At 41.8% G+C, this 22,466-nt stretch overlaps 1 protein-coding gene across 9 annotated transcripts in view; it reads left to right on the forward strand.

Moving 5' to 3' along the window:
* The first annotated feature begins 15,426 nt into the window (after nucleotides 1–15,426).
* The window catches only part of ECI2 (enoyl-CoA delta isomerase 2), a 29,684-nt gene continuing 22,644 nt past the window's right edge, over nucleotides 15,427–22,466 (forward strand). For 8 of the 9 annotated variants that reach the window (XM_046938314.1, XM_046938316.1, XM_046938312.1 and 5 more), the window contains exon 1: nucleotides 15,629–15,705. Coding sequence is in view for 2 of the 9 variants with exons in the window: in XM_001231828.7 (XP_001231829.2) it covers nucleotides 15,644–15,705 (62 nt within the window). In the remaining 7 variants the exon portion in view is untranslated. Of the gene's footprint in view, nucleotides 15,706–22,466 lie in introns of all 9 variants that reach the window. The other variant, XM_046938317.1, reaches the window with a different exon arrangement.

A 22,466-nucleotide genomic window follows, 5' to 3' on the forward strand; every position in this document is an offset into this window, starting at 1 on the left:
TGATTTAGCAGAGGGTTGTTAGAGTTAGGGTAGTATGGTTAGGTTGCAGTTGGACTTGATGACCTTGAAGGTCTTTGCCAACCTAAGCAATTCTATGATTCTATGTGTATGCACAGGTTCCTGTGTATTTTCAGGCAGACAAGTCTACCACAAACAGAAATCTGCACTAAACTGGCTGAGATGTCTCAAGAGGAGTAGGGAAAATGGATTAGTATATGTTAGATTCTAATGTCTCCTATGGACGTAGCATATGCACTACTTTTAACTCCTAGAGGAGAAATTAGACAATTTTTGTCTGAAACCAGTAGTATTTTATGTTGTTTCCTGCTCTCTTTTACAGCAGTTTTACTGTTTAGTTATAGAGATGTAGAAGTCCAATAGCATACTGTGAACTCACTATTCAAAGCAGTAATTCTGAAAAATATTTTAAAAGCCAACCGTACTTTGAAATGTTTAATTTTTTTTCTAGTTTTGATTAATGACACCTGATGAAGCAGAAAGGAGAAGAAAATTACCACAGAGATTTCAGCAAGGAACAGGACAGAAGTATATAAATGAAAAAATGCCACTACATCCTTCTCATTTTCATTCTATTTTCTGTGTTTCAGCAGAAACACAGAAATCTATCCTCTACTGTGAACCAGCTCTTTCTGTCATTTGTTGATGTCTTCTCTGTCCCAAGCTTTCCTTCTCGTTCTCTTTTTCTTTCATCCTTCTGCGTCCCTACTGCAGCTACCTACGGGCATGACAACTGGTACTAGTGACTGGCATGATTTGGACATCTATTTGCAAGGAATTAGAAGTAAGCTTTTTCTGTTTCCATTTTGTGCCTCTTTAGGACTGCATTTTACTTTGCAGAAGAAATCCCTACTTTCCGAACCAGACGTATTGTTCAAATGCATGATCCCAGGGTATTCAGCCGATAATGAATTTTGACTTTTGTAGGAACTTTACAATTTTGCTTTCAAGTGATGTAATAAACATGATAATTTGGAGCACTGAGATGTTTTACTATCAGCTTTCATTGTGTATGTTGAGGGTCTCTAGGCCCTCGTATGCACTGGAGTTATACACAAAAAAAGCTGCTGACATGAATATAACTGCATACACCATGTACTCTTTCAAGAAACTACCACCCAGTTGTCTTTGTATATTGCCAAAACAAATCCAAATGTCACAACAGATTTAGGGTCTCCAAAGATACATCAGCTCATCTCTGCCAAGAGGCATATTATGCCGTTGGTCTTTCCAAATAAATAGTTCAATGCTGAGACAAATAGCTGGAAAATCCTCTCCACACATGACTAAAGACACATTTTAGAGCTAGACAATGAAGGGCATTCAGTGTATGCTGAAGGAAGAACGCCATTATCCTTTCCTCAACCAAGCATTTCCACCCTGACAAAGGAAGTAAAATTCTACTGATTTACTAAAACAACACCGAATTGTCAGGCTTGGCTTGTCCCTCTAACTCTTCTGGCTCATGGTGTTCATAGCACTGGTGGGATGCACAAATTGAGTGCATATGTGCATGAAGGAGTTATCACGTTTTTCAGCAAACTTTACCCACTTGTTAGAGAAACAGTCAGACTTACTGTTAAGCCACACTGTCAAGGTAAAGAAATCTATCAAAGATGCAGGACTTTCCCCTAAGAAAGTACTGCTATTACTCTAATTATCAATAAATTTCTTTATACAAGCTGATAATCAACCCAATTAAAAAAAAAATACAGAAGTTTTAAAACAGATGAAAGAAATCAGTTAGATTATTTAAACAAAATCCGATGAGATTTTTTCTTTTATCAGAGCATCAAGGTGGCAAATATACATCAACTTAACCTCATAAGATTTATGTAATGTAGAGGCATTTCCATCTACTTCATAAAGATGCAGAGTCAGCTCTCCGCTTTAATTGCCATTCAGTACAGAGCTGATGTTACCATGGAACTATCTATTATAACTCTAGCTATCTATTATGACTCTAACTATCTATTGTAATTCAAATTTCAACCCTGAGTAGAAATATACACTTCAGCATCTCTATTCAAAATAACTATTTTCTTCCTTGCATGAATATTGCTCAACATTTATCTGGACTGAATTCATCTGCCTTTTTATTATCTAGTCATTCAATACAAAGAGGTCCTTCTGCATACTTTTGCTGTTGGCCCTCATCAGTACTACTGTAACTCTCTAACAACTCCCCCCCCAAAAAAATCTGTCTGCACATTAATCCTCTTACTGTGGTCACTTGCAGTATGCTACAGAGCATAGACTCCGGCTGAATAATGACAGAATAATCCAGATCAGAAGAGACCTCAGGAGTTCATCTAATCCAACCTCCCGCTCCTTGTCTAGCTCCTGTAATAACCTTCTTCTACCCAGAAAACCATGTTAATTCCTTCCCGCCTTAATTGTAGTAGAGCTTCTGACACCATCCCCTCTAATTCCTAATGCACAAACTGATATAATATAGACTAGATAAGTAGATGGTGAAGTGGACTGAAGATTGGCTGAACAGTCAGGCTCAAAATGGTTGTCATCAGCTGTAGGCAGCAGTGGTGCACCAATTAAATCAACATGGGAGCAGTACTGCTTAACTTGGGTGACAAGACTGAGCATACTCTCAACAGGTCTGTAAAAGATACAAAACTAGGATAAATGGCTGCTGCAGCAAGCAGTGGTGCTGAAAATCACAAGGAGCTGAGAAGGTTGGGACAGTGGGCAGAGAGGAATCTTATCAAGTTCAGCAAAGGGAAGTACAAGGTCCTGCACTGGGACCATGCACTGACATATGCTGGGCACTAACTAGCTTTGCAGAAAAGGACACAGGAGTCTCATTGAACAAAATAATTGTCCATGAGTCAGCAATGTGCTCATGTGGCAAAGAAAGTCAACAGCACCTTGGGCTGCATTAGGAAAATTCTTGCCAGAGGACTGAAGGATTTTTGTCACCTCTGCTCAGCACAAGAGACACTTCTGGAGCTTCATATCCAGTTTTAGACTCCACAGTAGGACAGAGATACGGACATGTGGGAGATGGTCCACCTCTCAAGTTGATCAAGGGCTGAGGATATCAGACAGACAGGGAGAGGCTGCGAGATTCTGGAGAAGAGAAGGCTCAGGAGAGTCTTATAAATATGGGCGAATATCTGATGGATGGTGTGAAAAAACAGAGTCAGACTCCTCCCAGTAGTGCTCACTGACAGGCCAAGTGGCAACAGGCACAAAATACAGGAAATTTAACTTAAACATAAGACTCTTTATTTTTTTTCTTTAAATTGTGAGGTCAGTCAAACAAACAAACAAACGTTCCCAGAGGGGCTGGGGAGGTTCCATCCCTGAAGATACTCAAACTGTGCATGGTCCTAAGCAGCCTAGTCTAGATTTAGTCATTTGGACTAAATGATCTCCAGAGATCTCATCTAAACTTACGACTTCTATGACTGTTTAGATAAATACAGTATATTCTTTTGACATGTTTTTCTTCATACCCACAAATTTTATTTCTTTATTATAGCTTCTATCAATATCACATAATTGAAAAGTCTTTTAATACATTCCGACAAAAAAAAAATAAATCACATTTCAAAACTATATTTGCCATCCAGCAAAAAGACAAAGCAAAGATGATTTACAAAACACAAATCAGTGTAGCTTCCAAGAACATCATCATCAACACCAAAAAAATCACTGGCTCACATTAGAAGAGGGTTGACAAATCTCTGGCACCTGAAGTCTGCAAGCAGTTCAAGCACAACTGCTGACATGGAGCTGCACCACACATCTGTCAGAAAGCTTGTGTTGGCCTGGAGCCTATGAGGTCAGCTATGCACTGTGCTGTGGAAATGAACTGCAGGAGCCAGCCTCCAAATTACACTGAGTCCTAGCTGAGTGCCCTGCCTTAGTTACCCACATCCCGCTGCACAGTGACAACACTACTGTCATATTCCATTTCAGAATTTCTGCTGAAATTTCTTCTTGCCCTAGATTGCTGACACCTGTGTTCTAGCTCATACCTATCTGAAGATACATGACTGCGGTCACAGAAAGATTGATTATCCCTAGACTGTAAGGTGATCCTTATGCTCTTGGATAAGCAATTCATATCAAGAAAACATTTTCTATGAGAAAACAAGATGATTGCAAAATGGAGCTTAAATAAACCTATACCAAAGCTGCTCACCTATACTTTATTTTGTTCAGCTGAACAGTCCTACCGAGATTAGTGAAAATAGACAGCATGTTATAGTTCCATACTTTACTAAATTGATGATTTAGGAAAGCACTGCTATAAACAAATGTAAGACTGGTGTTTTCAAATGAAAAAGACCTATAATCTACTTGATTTTTTTATGTTTTTTATGAACTTAAGAACTCTCACCTGAAAGGAAAACAAGTAAAAATAGCCTTTTTTCAAGTTTGCAGCACAAGCCCAATCTGTCCCAGCCATTACTACCTGACAACTTGTTGCCATGGCCTTCAGCTAGCCCTGCCGCAGCTAATTTGATTTGTCTCTGGTGCTGCAGCGAGGAGCTAGCAGGAGACAGAGCAGCTGCTCACTGCAGGCAGGGAGCTTCTGAAAGTCAAGGCTGGGAGGATGGTTCAAAATACATTTGCAGCTTTCTGAAGACACGAAGTGGCCCAATTCTGCCTTCCAACTGCCTGAGATAACTTTACTGCCATTAAAATCAATGTAGGAGGACAGCCTACATGACTCAAGTGCTGAGAAAACTGCAGAATGATACCAAAACAATACTGAATAAATTTAAAGTACTTTGCTGAGAGCTATAGACTTGCATCTAAGTCCTTCAAAGTTTGGCTGGATGCTTTCAGCTGTAGGTAGTATGTAAAAGATGGACAACCCCTGCTTTTCTTAATGATTTGCTTTCCCTATCACTTTCTGCTTTCCTGTGATAAAATAAAAAGAAGCTGTAGGATTCTCTCAAGAAATGAAGATAGGCACATAAACTTGGGAGAATAGGAGGGATGCTAACCATCACTGGAGGACTGTAAGCCCTAAGGAGGAATGAATGGGGCTGAAAGCAGTCTCCTAAACTTATCATTTCATGCTGGTGAGCTTTAGGCTACTCCCTAAACAGCACATAGATGTTGATGTCATCCCTTTGGAGTCCTTCATTCTTGTACAAGTACATGGGAAATCGAAAGTTGGGCAACAGTAGGAGCCAATCCAATTCATTTTAGGTTTAAAGCTGTTAAACAAAATGCAACCAAGTTAATATGCTATTATTGCATGCTGATCATATCAAAAGGCACAGACTCCTTTGCCAACATTACTGTGTTTAGAGATGCTTGTCCACTGAGACTGCTTTACAAGGAACAGAGCCTGAAATTAATATCTTTATTCATTTATTTATTTGCCACCTGATTAAACATTTCTGGCACTTCATGTGTGTATCTACCACTGCCTCCTCAGAACCACCATTTTACTAACTTTTCCTAGTGCTGTGATCAGTGTGCCTCAGAACTGACCCAGTTCTCAATGTAAAATAAATCGAGGCTACAAAAATGATAAAATGTAAGTATTTTTAATACTTTAAAAAAATTCTTAGCAAACCTGGAAAATACGAAGTAACTGTTGTGCTGAGTACACTGCTTGCTGCCTGCCTACTCTGACCAATTTTGTCACTGCCATGTATTGTTTCACTCATATCTGTGTATCTTCTCATGATTTATCATCTTAGAAATCAATGTAAACCTTACTCTTTTGACATGGAAAGTCTTCTTGTATTGTGGCAGTATAAAACCTCTAACTATGGGGAGTAGGCCTATGACAAGCATACCATAAGACAAGGGCAAAAATGAAATAACACAGGGCTTGAAAACCCTTCAGAAGAGATGAATGTTCTATGTGCCCCCCTGGAGAAATCCAGGGCTGTTCTGCACTAAATGCAGACTAAACCGTGCATATATATTTACTACAAGGGGCAATTTAAGCATGCTCCTGAATAAATCAAGGAATAATTAAAATTATCTAACTCCTAAGAAATGAAAAAAGTGTGAGCAAAGTCATATAGAAATACCAGTCTGAATGCCAGTTGTCCTTAATAATAATAATAATAATAATAAGGGATTTTCTTAACCAGAGATTCATTACCATTCAAGGTCATTGCTAAGCAATAAACACCAAAATAGCTGGATTCCAGTAGCTGTACTGCAGAGGATTAACTCAAAATATATTCTTTCTGACAAAAAAAATAAGAAATTACTCACAGTAGTAACTCAGAGGAGGTTTGTGGTTGCTTCAGTTGCCTGGTTTAACCAAAAATATTTCTACAAGAAAGCAGGAGAGATGCTGTCAAGGAAGAGGAATGGTAGGTGATACCTGCATAAAAGCAGAGACATTAAGGGTTGTGGAGATGCAGTACGGCTATCAGGAAATAATCATTAGAGCACAGTATGAAGCCTGTTTACAGAACTGACATTCTTTTATAGCTTATTTATTTATTTTTTCTTTCCAAATGTAGATTACTTGTCTGAATGTATTATCTAAGCCTTCTGGCATGAAATGTGAGAAACTACAGAAAGCACTGTCAAAGATCAAGATGAGCACTTCTCCGTGGGAAGAAGAAAAGAGGGCAGTGGGACAAACTATTGGTCAAAGCAAGACAGTCACATTTCACTAGACTGCAAATTTACAGCATGAAAGAACACCAACAGTTAAGCATTGTTAGGAGAAAATTAAATTAGCTATGACTTACTAAGTGCTAATACAGAGACTGAAAGTGGTCTGCTCTCCCTCAAATACAGAGAAGGACGTTACACTCTAAAAGAGATCCAGTTGGAAACGTTGAGGTGAATCCTAGAATGGCTTCTGTTGGGAGGAACATCAAAGATCATCTAGTTCCAACTTCCCTGCTATGGAAAGGGCTGCCACGCACAAGATCAGGCTGTCCATGCCCCATCCAACCTGGCCTTGAACACCTCCAGGGATGGAGTATCCACAGCTTCTCTGGGCAATCTGTGCCAGTGCCTCAAAACCTCTCAGTGAAAAATTTCTGCCCTGACATCTAATCATAATCTCCCCTCTTTTAGTTTGAAGCCATTTCACCTTCTCCTATCACTATCAAACCATGTAAAAAGTCAGATCCCCTCCTGTTTATAAGTTCCCCTCAATTGCTGGAAGGCTGCAATGAGGTCTCCCCGCAGCCTTCTCTTCTCTAGGCTGAACAGGCTCAGCTCCCTCAGCCTCTGTTTATAAGAGAGGTGCTCCAGCCCTCTGATCATCTTTGTGGCCCTCCTCCACTTCAACAGTTCTGCATCCTTCTTGTTCTGGGGGCCACAGGCCTGGATGACAGCATCCAGATGGAGCCTCACAAGTCCAGAGTAGAGTGGGACAATCACCTCCCTCGCTCTGCCGGCCACCCTTCTTTTCATGCAGCCCAGGATACTGTTGGCCTTTTGGGCTGTAAGCATACGCTGCTGGCTCATGTCCATTTTTTTTTGTCCATCAGGACTCCCATGTCCTTCCCTGCAGGCCCCAGTCTGTACATATATCTGAGATTGTCCCAACCCAAGTGCAACACCTTGCATTTGGTCTTGCTGAATCTCAGAAGGTTCTCCTGGGCCCACTTCTCAAGCTTATCCATATCCAGGTCCCTTTGGATGCCATTCCTTCCTTTTGTCAGATCAAGTGTACCACTCAGCTTGGTGTAATCAGCAAACTTGCTAGGGTGCTCTTGATCCCACTTTCCAGGTCATTAATGAAGATGCTGAAGAGCACCGTTCCCTAGACAGACTCCTGGGGGACACTATTGATCTCTGACCTCCATCTGGACAAAGAGCTCTTGACTACAAATGCTTGGCTGCAATCATCCATCTAATTCATTATCCATCAGCTTGTCCATCTTTCCAATCCATTTCTCTCCAATTTAGAGATAAGGATGTGGTGCAGGACCGTGTCAAAGGCCTTGCACAAGACCAGGTAGACAACATCAGTTGTCCTTTCTTGATCCACAGAGGCTGTAACTCCATCATAGAATTTTGCTTTTACTGGAATAGAATTGCCCTAGATGAAGAAAATCAGACCTTGGCAAAAGGCTTATTTAATTGCACACTGAAGTATTTTGGGAACTTGTAAAGAAAAACAATGTTGAATTACTTAGCAATGCAACTGAGACCACCCTGAAAAAAAAAAAAAAACCCTGCCCTTGATAAGAAAACTAGTCCTGTATAACAGGCAGCCTGCATAGCAAATTACATACTGAGCTATCAAAAGGCAACAAGTCCATCCTGCAGCCAAGATGCTCACTGGGCAAACAAACCGCAGTTGTTGAAGTGTTGGAGTTACAGGTGGTGCCCTTCGCTCTGGTAAATCCAGGTCTTAGATGGTTTAACTCCTATATGTTTATGCTGTCCTGATTTCAGCCACTTGATAAGAGTCAATAGATAATTGGTAACTTTTTCACAAATGCTCGTGTTAATAAAGCCAGGCAGAGAATTACTCCATTGATCATGCACATGAAAAGTGAGATGCACTAACATAGTGAAGGAAGTATAAATACAGGGATGTAGTCTAAAGACAAATGTTTCAACAGTAGGCTTATCTTAAACAGTCACTACACTCTGAGCTGTGACAGATACACCGTTTTTGTGAACAGTGTAAATTAGACTGGCAAACTGGTCCAGCTGCAGGGTCTGCATGGGCAGGTTATTTTTAAGCTGGATCAGGTCTCTAATCTGCTTTCCTGAATGCCCACACAAATGCTGAGGTCAGCACAACACAGAGAGCTGTGGAAGGGTGGGCACAAGCAGAAGGGGAGATTGCTGACAACTGAGATCCATCACTACCAAGAGAATCCTGTACACGAGAAAAATATTTACTAGGACAATTGTTTGATGGAGGGTGAAGCTCATAATGTAATTTTTTGCTTAGTGGAATCATTAACAGTTTCCTCTGTTGGGTAAAAAATAACATAGGGACCTAGTATCTTTCCCAGTCCCTCTGTCAACTCTGGTTTTAATGGTCTAATAGATGCATTATTATAGCTTTATAACTCACTTCCTAGAGGATACATTTATAACTACTTATAGATATGCTTTTTGTGATATGAGCGTAAAACATTCTAGCAATAAAATTAGACCAAGACAGAAAGTGAAACAAATCCCTCAGAGGTTACGCTTTAATGCTTTAATGTCATAAGCCAAAAGCGCTGTAGCTGAAAGAAGCAATCCTGCTGCTTGTCAGACTCCTCCGTCAGATATGCCTTATCCTTTCAACCGATAGGAGTGTACATGGAGCTATGTGCTGAAAAGGATCAGAGATTTGATCTGGGTCACAATTAACCTTTATTCACTTACTCGCTTGGTTTTGCCTGGTTAATTTTAACTACTTCAGTGCTTGGATATGAAAACATCTGTGTGAGCAAAAAAAAAGGCATGGGAGTGAACAGGGAGGGATTGTGGAAAATTGTATACAGACCACTCCTTTCAGTAGCAGTGTTTGCTTGCACTGCCTTAAAGTTTGAAGTGTGAAATGATGGCCCAAATACTATCTTTCTTTGAAAAGCAAAAGACTCACAAAAAGCAGAAATGCTCATTCTTCAGCAAAAGCATTTGACAAATCCACAGCCAATGCCTGTATCATTTAATGGTTCGGGAGAGTAAAAAGAACTCCAGCTTTGGAAGATTCCGGTTCCTTTCATTAACAACAATTCTGTTGCTAGTTCATTCATATGTAAAATAGGACTCCCATAACCACATATTCTGATTGAACTTGTGCCAGGGATGTATCTTTCCCAGGTGCTCTTACTGTGAAAAGACATAATAATGTCATCTCACAAGTAAGTCCTGCAGGATTTATTGGACTGATTTTCAAAAGGAAGGTGAACAAATCATCAGGATAACTTTCTGTTAAAAATGTATGAAAATTCTCAGTAGTGATAATGCAAAACTATTTGCCATGGAAATCAAATTCTGAATAATAAAGTACCCCACACATCTGCTTCCTAGATAAATAATTTCTATCAAAGAGAGCACAGCTGTCTCGTCGCATCAAAAATATTCAGCTCCTTAACCCTGAGTTTAATTCAGTGATGTTACAGAAAGTATACTGCAGATAATCTATAGAAAAAAATGGCAAACATATGACATAAAGACTGCAGAAACTATTGCAAAGATGCAGGAATTACCACTACAGCAAACAAACAAACAAACAAAACACCCCATGATTGTGCTTGTTAGATTGGAAGACACTTTGAAGAAAGCCGTGATGCAGCTGATGATGCATTGATCACCTGGATGTAACAGAACCAGCTCCCGTGATAACAGTACCATTCCTCCCTTCAACAGGAAGGTATAAGAAACACTCCTTGTTGAGACTTGCACCGACATGTCAGAGAATCTGCAATTATGCTGAAACACATAGATTACGTACGTAGGTATAGATTACAATAGCCAAAGCACTCATTCTGCCATCAAAACATCAAGATCCAGTGGTGTGAAAACTTACCAAGTGGGAGTAGAGACCCACTGAGAGACAGCAGCAGTCAGAGAGCAGCTGATACAGTGTAGGGAGTCAGCAGGGATGGCAGCCATTGCCCACATCGACAGAGGCAGCCCTGAGGAGCGCTGGGTCAGGGTTGGCAGTCAGGGCAGTCAAAACTGCTCAGCCTGGGGACAGAGCTCTGGGAAGAGGTGGGCAGGCAGAGAAGAATCATGGAGTCAAAGAAGGAGATGAACTTGTGGAATCATGTCCTGCAATCCCTGAGATGGATGTGTTAGCTGGCCACAAAACAAGAAATGAAAGATCCCCTGCTCTCTGCCCCCAGGCAGAAGGAGGGGACCTAAGAGACAGATGGGCAGCAGAAGGATTCCCCCCCTGCCTATCTAACCCTGCCAGGTGCCCTCATGCTACAGGTATGAGGCTCTGGAACTTGATGGATGGGCTAACAATGGTGTGGATGAAGGTTCATTCAGGCTGGAGGGGTCTCCTCAGGCCTGCTCAGCCTGTCCCCAGTAAAATGACCATCTCCAACAGGAACAAAAGCAGGGTTGTCGTCATAGGTGACCCCCTTCTCAGAGGAACAGATGGCCCAATGGACTTCCCCATATGGAAGTCTACTGTCTCGCTGGGGCCTGGGTAAGAAATGTGACTGGAAATCTCACTATCCTGGTAATGGCCCGCTGATTATTATTCATTATTATTTTTTAATGTCAGAATCCATGAAGTAGTAAATAGAAGAGAATTCAAAAGGGACTCCAGGGCCTTGGGGTAATAGGTTACTGTTCTCCTCTATCTTTCTGGTAGCAGGGAACAATATTGACAGGCACAGGCAGAACCAGATGATCCACACGTGGCTCCAAAGCTGGTGTCACCAGCAGAATTTTGGGTTTCTTGATCTTGGGATGATCTACACCACACCAGGCCTGCTGATGCCTAATGGGATGTGCCTTTCTCAGAAGAAGAAAGGGATTTTTGTGCAGGTCTTAGTGGGGTTGATTGATAGAGATTAAACATGATTTGAAGAGGTAACAGGGATAAAAACCAGACTCACCAGTGATGAGCTATGGGATGGTATGCTGAAATTTGAGGGACTATATGCTAGAAATCCTGCAGTCGGCTCCAACAGGTGCTGGCTATGGTGAAGCACCTTTGGAATGTTGCTACACCAAGGCATGCAGCATGCACTGAGAAACAAATGAGAAGAGCCAGAAGCCTTGGCTCAATCCCAGAGCCACGACATCACTGGCATGAGTGAAACCTGGTGGGCAGAGTCCTGTGGCTGCTGTGTCGCAATGGACTGTTCTGGGCCTTTCTGCAGGGACAGGCAGGGCAGGTGAGGTGGGGGGTGTCTGTGTGTGAGGGAGGGGCTGGGCTGTACAGAGCTGGCAGCTGGTGATGGCACAGTTGGCAGCCTCTAGGTAAGGATTAAAGGACAAGCAAATAAAGGGGATGCTGTGGAACACTGCTATGGGCCACTTAGTCAGGACAATGACACTGATGACTGGAACTAATAGATACCCTCTAGATCAGCTGCTTCTGTTCTTATGAGTGACTTCAACTTGCCGGACATTAACTGGGAATATCATACAGCTGATACAAACAGCTCCAGCAGATTCCTACAATACCTTGGTGATAACTTCTTGGTACAGGTACTAAAGGAGCCTTACATCTGTTGCTTGTAAAAAAGAGAGCCTCATGGGTGAAATGGCCACTGGTAGCCATCTTGGCCATTGTGACCATGAAGAAGTTATTATCTCACTTTAGCAGACAGATGAATGCTAAGTATCTAAGTAGTAGAAGAGAATAAAGAGGAAAGGAAACAGAATAACTCTTTAGAGACACATACAGTAAGTTGCATTCTTGTAAACATAACATATACAGAGGTTATTCTGAAAGTAATGCTTCCTACTTCCATGGAAATGACAATAGATAAAAAGAACACAACATTACCTGACAGAGCAAGTGCTCAGCTACAAAACAAAGCACTGTTTTTCAACACAGTCACCACCATTAGCTATGCATTTTTGCCAGATGAACAAGAGCCTGCATGCCATGCTCCTAAAAATCTGCACCAGAGGAGGTAACCCACTGTCGCTACTGCTGCCTCCCACTGCCTCACTGTGCTCACATCCACTGTTTGCTCTCCAGAAATGTGCAGCAAGTGCCAATGAATGCCAATGGGTGCCATCTTTTTCCACATGGAAGAATTCAGTGACATACATACGCTCTCCCATGTCACGTGCCATTTTGTCAGACTGGTCCTCTGCTGCCGTCTGTCACATGGCAACAAATGCAATGGAATAGTGGTGGGACAGTTCAACCTCTACTGCCATACCACCGACATCTGCCTCTGATGTCGTGGGACATCATCAAAAAACAGGAGGCATTAGTTTTGGAGCATCCATCATAGATCCTGTCTTAGTCAGGTGCGAGGAAAAAGAAGTCACCAGAGTTACCGTCTCTCTGTGCTCCTCTCTCATAAACACTGAACAGTTTTCATGTCTTTATTTTGTTCCTATATAACATAATGAAAACTGTTTGCTATTCGCAGCTTAAACTACAAAATGCTTTTTGATTCTCCTAAGTTCCACTTTGACTTTATTAAAGAGGTAACCCTATTTAAATTCACATATATTCAATGTAATTAAAGAAAAAATAAAATCTTAGATATTTATGTCAGATGTTTAACAGCAAAAACTTTTGGCAAGTGAGTGGTCCCAACAAAACACAGCTGCTGTGCTATCAACTACAGAGAAGTGCTGGAAAACATACTGCAAAGAGACCATTTTGCCTTGGAATTGAAATAAGTGAACTGGGTCTAATGAGTCTCTTCCATTACTGTTAGTTATAACCCACTCAGCAAATATATATATATATATATATATATATATATATATATAAAGTTTCTGCCTTTAACAGAGTAAAAAGGAAAATTAGAGGAAAAGAGAATTCATGAGAAATGTGAATTTTTTCCCTCACACAGCTTCTAGACTGCAGTATAAAATGTGAAACCATATTATTTTGAATGAAACAGTATCAGAATTTTACGGAAGGATAAAAGTGCAGCCAGGAAGATCCCTTCATCTTATGATTAACAGTACAATGCTAGAGAAGGCAACATCATTAGAGACTTGCTTGTCAAACAGTAAATCTGAAGCAACTTACCAGATGAGTTCTCCAAGGAGTCTTCTCTAACCCCATTGCATCAGTGCTACTACAGTAAACTTTGAACTAATGTTCATTATATCACATTCTATAATGATTTTTCTGGCTGTTTCAAACTACAAGATTGTATTTACAAACCTCCAGTAAAAAAAAAAAGTGTTTTTATTTGGCAAAAGAAATGTTGGTATTTTACAGCCAAATTCTTATCTTTCTTATTCACAGAAAGCCTCATTCCCATATCTCAGAGCAAAAGTTAGCCCGCAGTTTGGTTTTGTACACTCAAAATCCTGTCTTTTTCTAATGAGATACATACTTAAAAAACATTAATTTTGCTTGATTAGAACCAAAGAATTATAGAATCATTAAGGTTGGAAAAGACCTCTAAGATCATCAAGTCCAACCATCAACCCATCACCACCATGCCCACTAAATCATGATCCCAGGTGCCACATCTCCATGTTTCTTACACACCTCCAGGGATGGGGACTCCACCACCTCCCTGGGCAGCCTGTGCCACTGCCTTACCACTCCTTCTGAGAAGAAATTTTGCCAAATATCCAAACTGAACCATGTGTTGCAGAGAGATGCAACAGCCTCCTTGCGGCATTTCCTAAGAAGACCACCTGGCAAAGAAGCTTCTATGGTATGGGCATCCTGTAGGAACCACCAGAGCAAAGTAAGGATGTATATTATTGACAGCATATATCACACAGCCTCTGGTAGGGTGCTTGCAATGTCTTCTACAAACATGAATTTCACCTTACAGCCCTGTATAGCAGAGATTTTCACAGAGAGGTTAAAACCCACATAAACAGCTGTTTCAGCTTGAGATGCAAGCCAGCAAAGGTTACATCTGAATTTGAAAACTGCTAGGTCTTCAGATCTTAAATTCTAAGTGAAACTCAAGGGGTAGCAAGTTCAATAAATAAATAAATAAATAAAAACCACCCATACAGAAATCCAAGGCTATGTTAGAAGTCACCTGCATGATTTGACCAAGGTCACACACCACATCCTTGGCAATATGAGGAAAAAAGTGACATCCAGATTACTAGTCCTGTTTGTTAACATCTTAACTGAATGATCCAATGGTTATGTATGCTTGTGGAAAATTGTAATCAAAAATGAGAACCCCACGCTTCATTAATTGCTTTGAGACATTTGTTGTTGAGGAACAACTCAAAGTCTTAAACACATTAACTTTTGTGAGGGGGAAAAAAAATCAAGACTAACCAATGACTTTATTGGATGTGCTTTGAAAAGGGATTGAGAGATCTGAATCTCCAAATTGAGACAGCATTTCCAACACCTGGCAGAACAATTTTGCCAGAGAAAAGTTCAATGTACTGGCAGGAGCTGAAGCTGAAAGAACAAAACTTTGATGATAAACACTACTGCCTTTTGACCTTCACAAGAGATACTGTTTTGTCTTTAAGTCAATCAGGTGGACGCTACCATTTAGCCCACGTTTGCTCCACACCAACCATCCTGAGGTACTGGAGGCACAGTAAGCCCACCTTTGCTCCACACCAGCCATCCTGAGGCACTGGAAGGCACACTAAGCCTTCATACGTTACCTTTTTTATTTCTATTATTGATCTGTGCCCCTGACTTTCAACCACTGGGCATTTATGGATTCACACTCACAATTTTTCACAGAGAGCTTGCTGCACCTGCAGCACAAACACGGCAGCTGACAGGACGCACACCTGTTACCACAACACCTCAGCCTTTTTCTTTTCTCTTTTCTTTTCTTTTCTTTTGTCTCAAAAGCACATTTTCTACCGTCACCATTTCACTCCAGAGCACCACGGAACACCAACGCACAGCTCCAGGGCTCCGAGTAACACTACCTCCCACCCGCACGCTCGAAACCACCCCCGTACCCCATGCCGCGCGGGAGGCGGCGCCCTCCCGGTCTAGAGAAGGAGGGAGGGACCGAGGGAGGGAGCGGGGCGGTGCTTTCCAGCTCCTTTCTACTCACCCGCCAGCGCGTCTGCCCGCCCAGTTGTCATGGCGGCCTCGGCACCGAAGTTTGCTCGGGGTCTGTGCTGGCGTCGTATCTGCGAGATAAGGTGAGCCCGCGCCGCCTCCCCTTGCTGTGCCTCGCAGAGGGGCGGTTTCGACGCGTTCCCGCTCCACAGCCGCCTCTGCCTCACGAGGCTGCCCTGGGCGCGCTCGCGAGCTCTGGAGGCCTTTGGCGGGGCCGGGGGCGGTCGCGAGAGCGCTCGTAGCGCGTCCCGCTGCAGCCCCTTCGCGGGCCGTGCCGCCCGGGTTGTGCTGTGGCCGTCTCCTCGAGACAGATGTTGGTATCTGATCCTTGTGGAGTGGCCTCAGGCCTTAAAGGCGGTGAGGCTTCAAAACCTAGCTGCAGGTGTAACTTGCATGCTGAATCGCGCCACTGCCTTGAGAATAACGCAGCACAGAGATCTGGGCTCAACTTTCTCGACCTGCGTCTGCATAAGAACTGTCTGAGTTGACATGGTTGGGGTGGGTTGGCAGTTGGACTGGGTGAGATTAGTGCTCTTTTCCAACCTCAACAGTTCTGTGATTCTATGGTATCAGGTGTGACTCGGGACTCTGAGAGCACTGTTGAAGTTCGCACCGCTTTGATCTGCTCTTTTACTTGTGTGTCTGGCAGCTGATGTGGTGGTTTAGGAACACTTCAGGTGTGCTTCTAACACGAACGGTTTTGAGCATCCGTGTAGAGAGTGGGTCCTTCTTTTCAAAAATAAAACACCATTTAACACCAGGTGGTAGCACTGTTGCAGTCACATTGGCTTGGATGGCAGCTGAGCAGTTCTTAACCTTTGGCACAATTAATCAGTGTTGTGAAATACTGTTGCTGGTAGTAAAACAATGCCTCACATCCTTAAGCAGCGCCACGGCTCCGGTAGTGGAAAGAGGTCCAAATTCACCTTCTTTGCATCTTGCCCATATATATATATATATATGGAAGCTTATGGCTTTCCTTCTGTGAGCGTCTGTATACATATACAAATACAAAAGTTAACTTTTGCTACCTTTGCTTTCTCACTGCCACCTCTTCACACACATCCCCTGCGTCCTGGTATTCTTAATTTTGATCCACATTTGTTTCAAATGTGTAAGCGCTAGACTCAGAAACAGTACTGCATACTGTATTGAAAGACTTTGAATCAGCTTAAAAAAATACTTCATTAAAAGTGCTCATCATGTTTCCGAACAGTTATCTTGCTTTACTTCTACTTTGTCCTTTTAGAAGTTGCCTCTTGTCCAGTTCAGTGGCATCTTTTGGGTGTATTACTTTAAAAACAGAACAAAAAAGTAAATATTGCAAGCGTTGAGCAGCTGTGTGCTGGCAGTCACACTGCCAGAAGAGAAAGGAACCAAGACTGAGGTAAAGCAGAGGCTCTGGTGCAGGTATTGTCACTGATCAGTGCTCGCATAAGCCCTGTCCAGTGTGTGGTGCAGATAAAAACGTCACTCCCACCACAGCTGAAGGAGTTCTCTTTATTGTAGTTATTAATGTAAACACCTTAAAACCTCCACCGGTTTGGACGTGATTTGATTCTCTGTAAATGTTCTTTTGGAAGATTTTGGGCTATTTCCCAACAAGTAGACTATCACAGTGCCAGGGAAGCTGTGGAACTTTTCCTCTCAGAATTATTGAGCGCAGCAGAACAAAGCCTTGGGTAACCTGAACTCATCTCAAAGCTGTCCCTGTTCTGAGGTCACTTCAGGTGCAGGTACCCTCCTGAAGCCACTTCCTACTTACATTATCCTATTTGCAGGTTCTGGAGCTAAGCTGTACCTTCACCACAAGCAGAGCAGTTTTGTATGAAGCAATTTAATGAGGATTTCAGTGCAAATATACATGCTTCTCCTTGACTTGTAGGAGCAAGATTAGGCCAAATAGACAATAGTGCTTTTGAATTTTCAGTTCAGAGTCCTTACGTGTTGCAAGCGTACATTTCTAGAATTCATGGACACTCTGAAAGTTTTAACAGATAAGGCATGAGTCCAGAACTGAGGTCCAGATGCCCATATGAAACGTGGAGATGTCTGAATTCATTGAATTCTTGCCGTTGCCTCAGTTCTAAGCAGTCCCATCTCTCACCTGGCAAGGCCTGTTATTAGGTGTCCGTCTGCGTGTGCCATCTCATGAGCTTGAGTCTTTTTCTCTTTGACTTTTATGTACATGGTTAATGGACCAGATGAGATGCAGCTTTCCTCATAAGTTGAGGGAAGTCACTTTCCTTTCCTTTAAAAATGCAGATGCTTTCAATTTAGATGCTTGAGCACAGTGAATGCGGGATTACTGCATGTGATGCCTTCATCTTACAGGGTCTATGTATTCGTTTTTCTGTCTCCTCAGGCAATTGTTTACTTGCCAAATAAGCTGTTAGTTAGGTTGGTGGTAAGATACCTAAAACTGTACTGAAACATGCAGTGGAATACCTCATTTGGTGTTGCTTTTGTTTTGTTTGGTTTTTTGTTTTGTTCTTCCTTTGCCAGACCTACAAAAATGAGCATAATTGTACGTCCTACTAATTAAGGCTCCCTGCTGAGAGTACTATAAGCACAACTTTTCAAATGATGATGTAATGTTGCCTGTATTGTGCCTTTATTACATACCTCTTTTATGTTGTTTCCAAACAAAATGTAACATGCAGTTGTGTGCATCGTGGCAACCACATCTTTAGAGTTAGTTTAGTTGTATGAAGCAGAACTTGACTTGCTAATAGACTTGACATTTCAAGACTAATACTTGGTTTTATTTGATAATCGTAGAATCATAGAATGGCCTGGGTTGAAAAGGACCACAACGATCATCTAGTTTGAACCCCCCTGCTATGTGCAGGGTCGCCAACCACTAGACCAGGCTGCCCAGAGCCACATCCAGCCTGGCCTTGAATGCCTCCAGAGATAGGGCATAAGTCAATTTGTAGAATTTTCTCTTGCTGTCAAAAGTGGCTTAATAAACACGTAGAGAAGTAGGCATTTAGTGCATTAAGTATACTGGGTAAGCAAGTTTATAACTAGAATAGTGAAGCAGATATCATCAGTAGGTTCAAGACCTGGGATGCGCTGGCTGTTACAGTATGCAAACTCAACTGCTGTAATGCACATTCTTGTGAATGAAATGCTTTTACTCAAGTATTTCTGTATCTCAAATAGGAATGTGTGCATCTTGACAAAGAACCTGGAGTCAATTGTGCAGTCTGGACGTTAAATTGCAGTATTTTTCTCCCTAAGCTTTGTGAGAGATTCCTTGAAGTATGCATATGAACATCTTAAGATACGGAGAGAACAAAAATAATGCAAATTGTGTAATCAACATGACTTCTGCTTTCAGTTAGTAAAAAAAACATACAACAAAGACAACCCCTGTAGGCAAGTTTCTAGCAGTAAATATTATTAACTTAATACGCTAAGCTGTTGCAATGAGAGGGGAGGAAAGACATTCTGAATTGGATAACAAAGGAAAATGGTCTGCTACGCATTATTAGATGTAATTAAGACATTAATAATAATGACTTAACGCTTTTAGCAATACAGAAAGAAGATGCATCAGAAAGACTAGATGGGTATACTGTCAGCTTTGTATCAAAGATGGTACCATAAAAGGAGACATATCTTTAGAATACTCATAGAAATACAAGGGCAAGACACAAGAGTACTTCTTAATTCATTGTGTTTTTAACAGGACATTTCCTTCCAGATACAGAGTTGTGAGTTCCATATGCTAGATCTGCTGTGTGCTCACTTCTTGTCCTTCCTCATTCTGATATGTAATTGTTCTGATCTGCATTTGTCTGAGAAGGGGAGGCTGACACAAAGTTGTGCTCAGAACATGAGGCTGTATCTGTCCAGCATTTTTACTTTCAGCTGTTCAGAATTGGAGGCTCTACAACTCCATTACTGCAGGGTGAGCTGTATTTGATTTTTACTGCTAGTCAGGCTAGTAGGAGCAGAACTGTGTTGGTGGGAAGCCTGTGTCCATGCTAGCCTTGTTTTGAGGGTTTACTTCATACTAGTTGTAGTACGATCCTAGCACTGAGTGCCTGTTAGCAGCCAGTGGGAATCTTACGAGTTTGTATCATCTAGGAGGAATCTAACTTGTATGTGTGAGACAGCTCTGCAAGAGAAACCAGGGGAGAGGAATTGGAAATAATCTAGGGATTTTCTCCAAGAACGTTCTCATCATCTAAACTAAGGCAGTGATGTAGACACACCCCAACATCCTAGCTTCTTTCTTGTCATAGTACTCTTGGCAACTTCAGAAGAGGCTAGGTCCTATCAAAAACAGCTTTCCATCAACTGCTCTTTTATTTCTCAGCTACACTGAAGAGCCTGTTCAAAGAAGTGCTATTAACCACTAGCATTTCAAATAAGGTGGAATAAAAAATAGTTAAAATTTTGTAAACTGTTGGCTTTTCCTTCCTTATTTGGCCTTAGTGATCTTTGTGTGTGCATGGAATACTTCCTCCTTCCAGTAAATCTATTTGTACAGCAATATGTGCTCTTCAGCTTGGCAGGCAGCAGCTTTAGGGGCTAGAGTTCGCTTCCACTCTGGCTCTTGGACAGTGTCCAAAGTCTGTGGCTTCCCAGCACCATCTTGTGGCTGGGCATCTGCAGGTTTTCACCCACCCACACAGCAGGAGCTCGGCACAAAGTCCCAGCGCAATACACAACAGTCATTACTGGATCTCTGCAGCCATTTTCTATTCCCATCTGGGGATTAACTGAACCTGCTCTCTGAATTGCTTGTCCTGTATTTGAAAGCATAATTACATTCATTGGTCATTGTATGAATGGCCCTTTGATGCATTTATAGCAAGGCACAATGTTATAACCTTTGAAAACAGTCCCTTTATCAATATCTTAGGTGTCATCTCTTTCTGCTATCTCTTATGGTTTTCTTGTTAAGTATGAGACTTACAGTTCTTACTGCCCTCCCTTCTACCATGTTAGTTAAGGCAGAGAGATGTAAAGTTCTGTGAAGAGGTCTGGGGGTTTTGTCTTTACCCTGGGACTATGTGTGTTATAAGTAAACTCTTCTGATGAGAGTGGAGGAAGAACGAATTATTTCTGTTGTCTTCACCGAATGGCCATGCTCTGGACTGTCTATGCATTTGGGTCTAATTGCAGGCATTGGCACAACCAGAGCAGGTACAAACCTTGCCTTGCAGAAAACCTCTATGAGGCTGTCCTGGGGCTGACCATTTGGAGCGGTGGCATCCTTTCCTCTGTGCCATTTCTGTCTTCCAGACTTAGCCACATAGAGCTCATTGGCCTCAGAGGGAGTCTGCCTTGTGTCACTGTAGTAGGCAATGCCCATTCATTTTTTAAATCCTATTCAGAAAGTTGTGATTGAGTATGGCCATGCAAACTTCAGTAGCTTTGTTTGGATACTGGATTCTTTTTAGGCTCAAAAAGCCATTCCTTCCAAAGAGGGCTCAAGTAAATCCCACTTAACGTGAGGAACCATGGTTTCCTTTTAAGTTTGAAGCAACTTTGATAATGAAGCAACTTGATAATATGCCAACATCCTGGTTCTTAAATTACCCTGGTAGTCGACACTTCACACTGAAAGCAATGATATTAAACAAAAATAAATCATTCTTACAATTGTCAGAACAGTATTTTATCAGTTCAGTGTTTTAATATGATCAATCTTAAGTAACTCAGGTTAACCAGACGTAGAAAGAACATAAGCGTTGTTATTTTGTTCACAAGGTTCTGGCTTTCATGTTGGCCTAAATGCATACAGAAAATGTGACAGCACTAGGCAGCAAATTCAATGTGGGCATGGATTGCATTTCTGCTGAAATCCAAATAATTTGTGTGATGTTTTGTCGTGTTGCTTTGTTTATATGTGTGACAGCTACCTCTTCAGTTGATAGCGTGGAGTACTCCAAGTGGAGATTTCTGTGATATCGTTAGCGATTAAAGTCTCTTTTAAAGTCTCAGGGATTAAATAGAAATTATCGCCATGTTGGTTTAGAAACAAGTAAACAACTTTGCCCTTAGTGCTATCAGACTACACAGTCCACGTTATCTTTATGACTGTGGTTGTTCAATGCCCTATTTAAAATCGATCAACCAACCTCCAACACCCCCAGACCCCGCCAGGAAAAAATAAACAACCACCTTTCTGCTTCCTATATATGACAGAGTCCTTTTAAACTGCTCACAGACATCTGATTCCCTTGATGGAATGCACTTTTTCTCTTCTCTCTTCTTTTGTTTGCCTTCACTTTTTTTCTTTCTATTCTCCCCCTGCTTTTTTTCCCCCCCCCAATAATCTTGTACCTGTGCAGAAGATAAGGTTAGGCTGGAGCAGGGAGCCAGATGGTGAGTTGTCCTTTAATCTGTGGCCCTTTGCTAGACGCTCCATTAGCTCCATCTCCTGTGCAGAGGACTGGACCCAGTGATTTAAGCATGGCCTCACCAGTGCTGCATGGAAGGGATTCTGTACTTAACTTGGATCTGAAAAGATTTCTTGAGGGTTGGATTCATTGTGTGGCATTAAAACGGTGTACGCTTTTTATTTCAGATGTGCTACCATTTTATTCTGTGATAGATGTGCTCGTAAAATGCTCAGATTCAAACACATCGGTACTGTAACTTCCAAGCTATTTTGGTTGTCAGCTACTTTCCCAGACCAACAGTTTTCCGTAATCTCCATACTGATAGCACAAACCAATGTGTCTGCTTATTGCATCTCCATCAGTTACTGCCAAGATCCAGTGTGAGCTTATGACCTCTGTCTTGGGAGCTCCTGCTGTGGGTGCAGCCTTCCAAGCGCTGTGATTTAAGCCTTTTATGAGGATCTAATGGGATGTGAACT

This window comes from Gallus gallus, chromosome 2 (assembly GCF_016699485.2).
Source record: "Gallus gallus isolate bGalGal1 chromosome 2, bGalGal1.mat.broiler.GRCg7b, whole genome shotgun sequence".
NCBI lineage: Eukaryota > Metazoa > Chordata > Aves > Galliformes > Phasianidae > Gallus > Gallus gallus.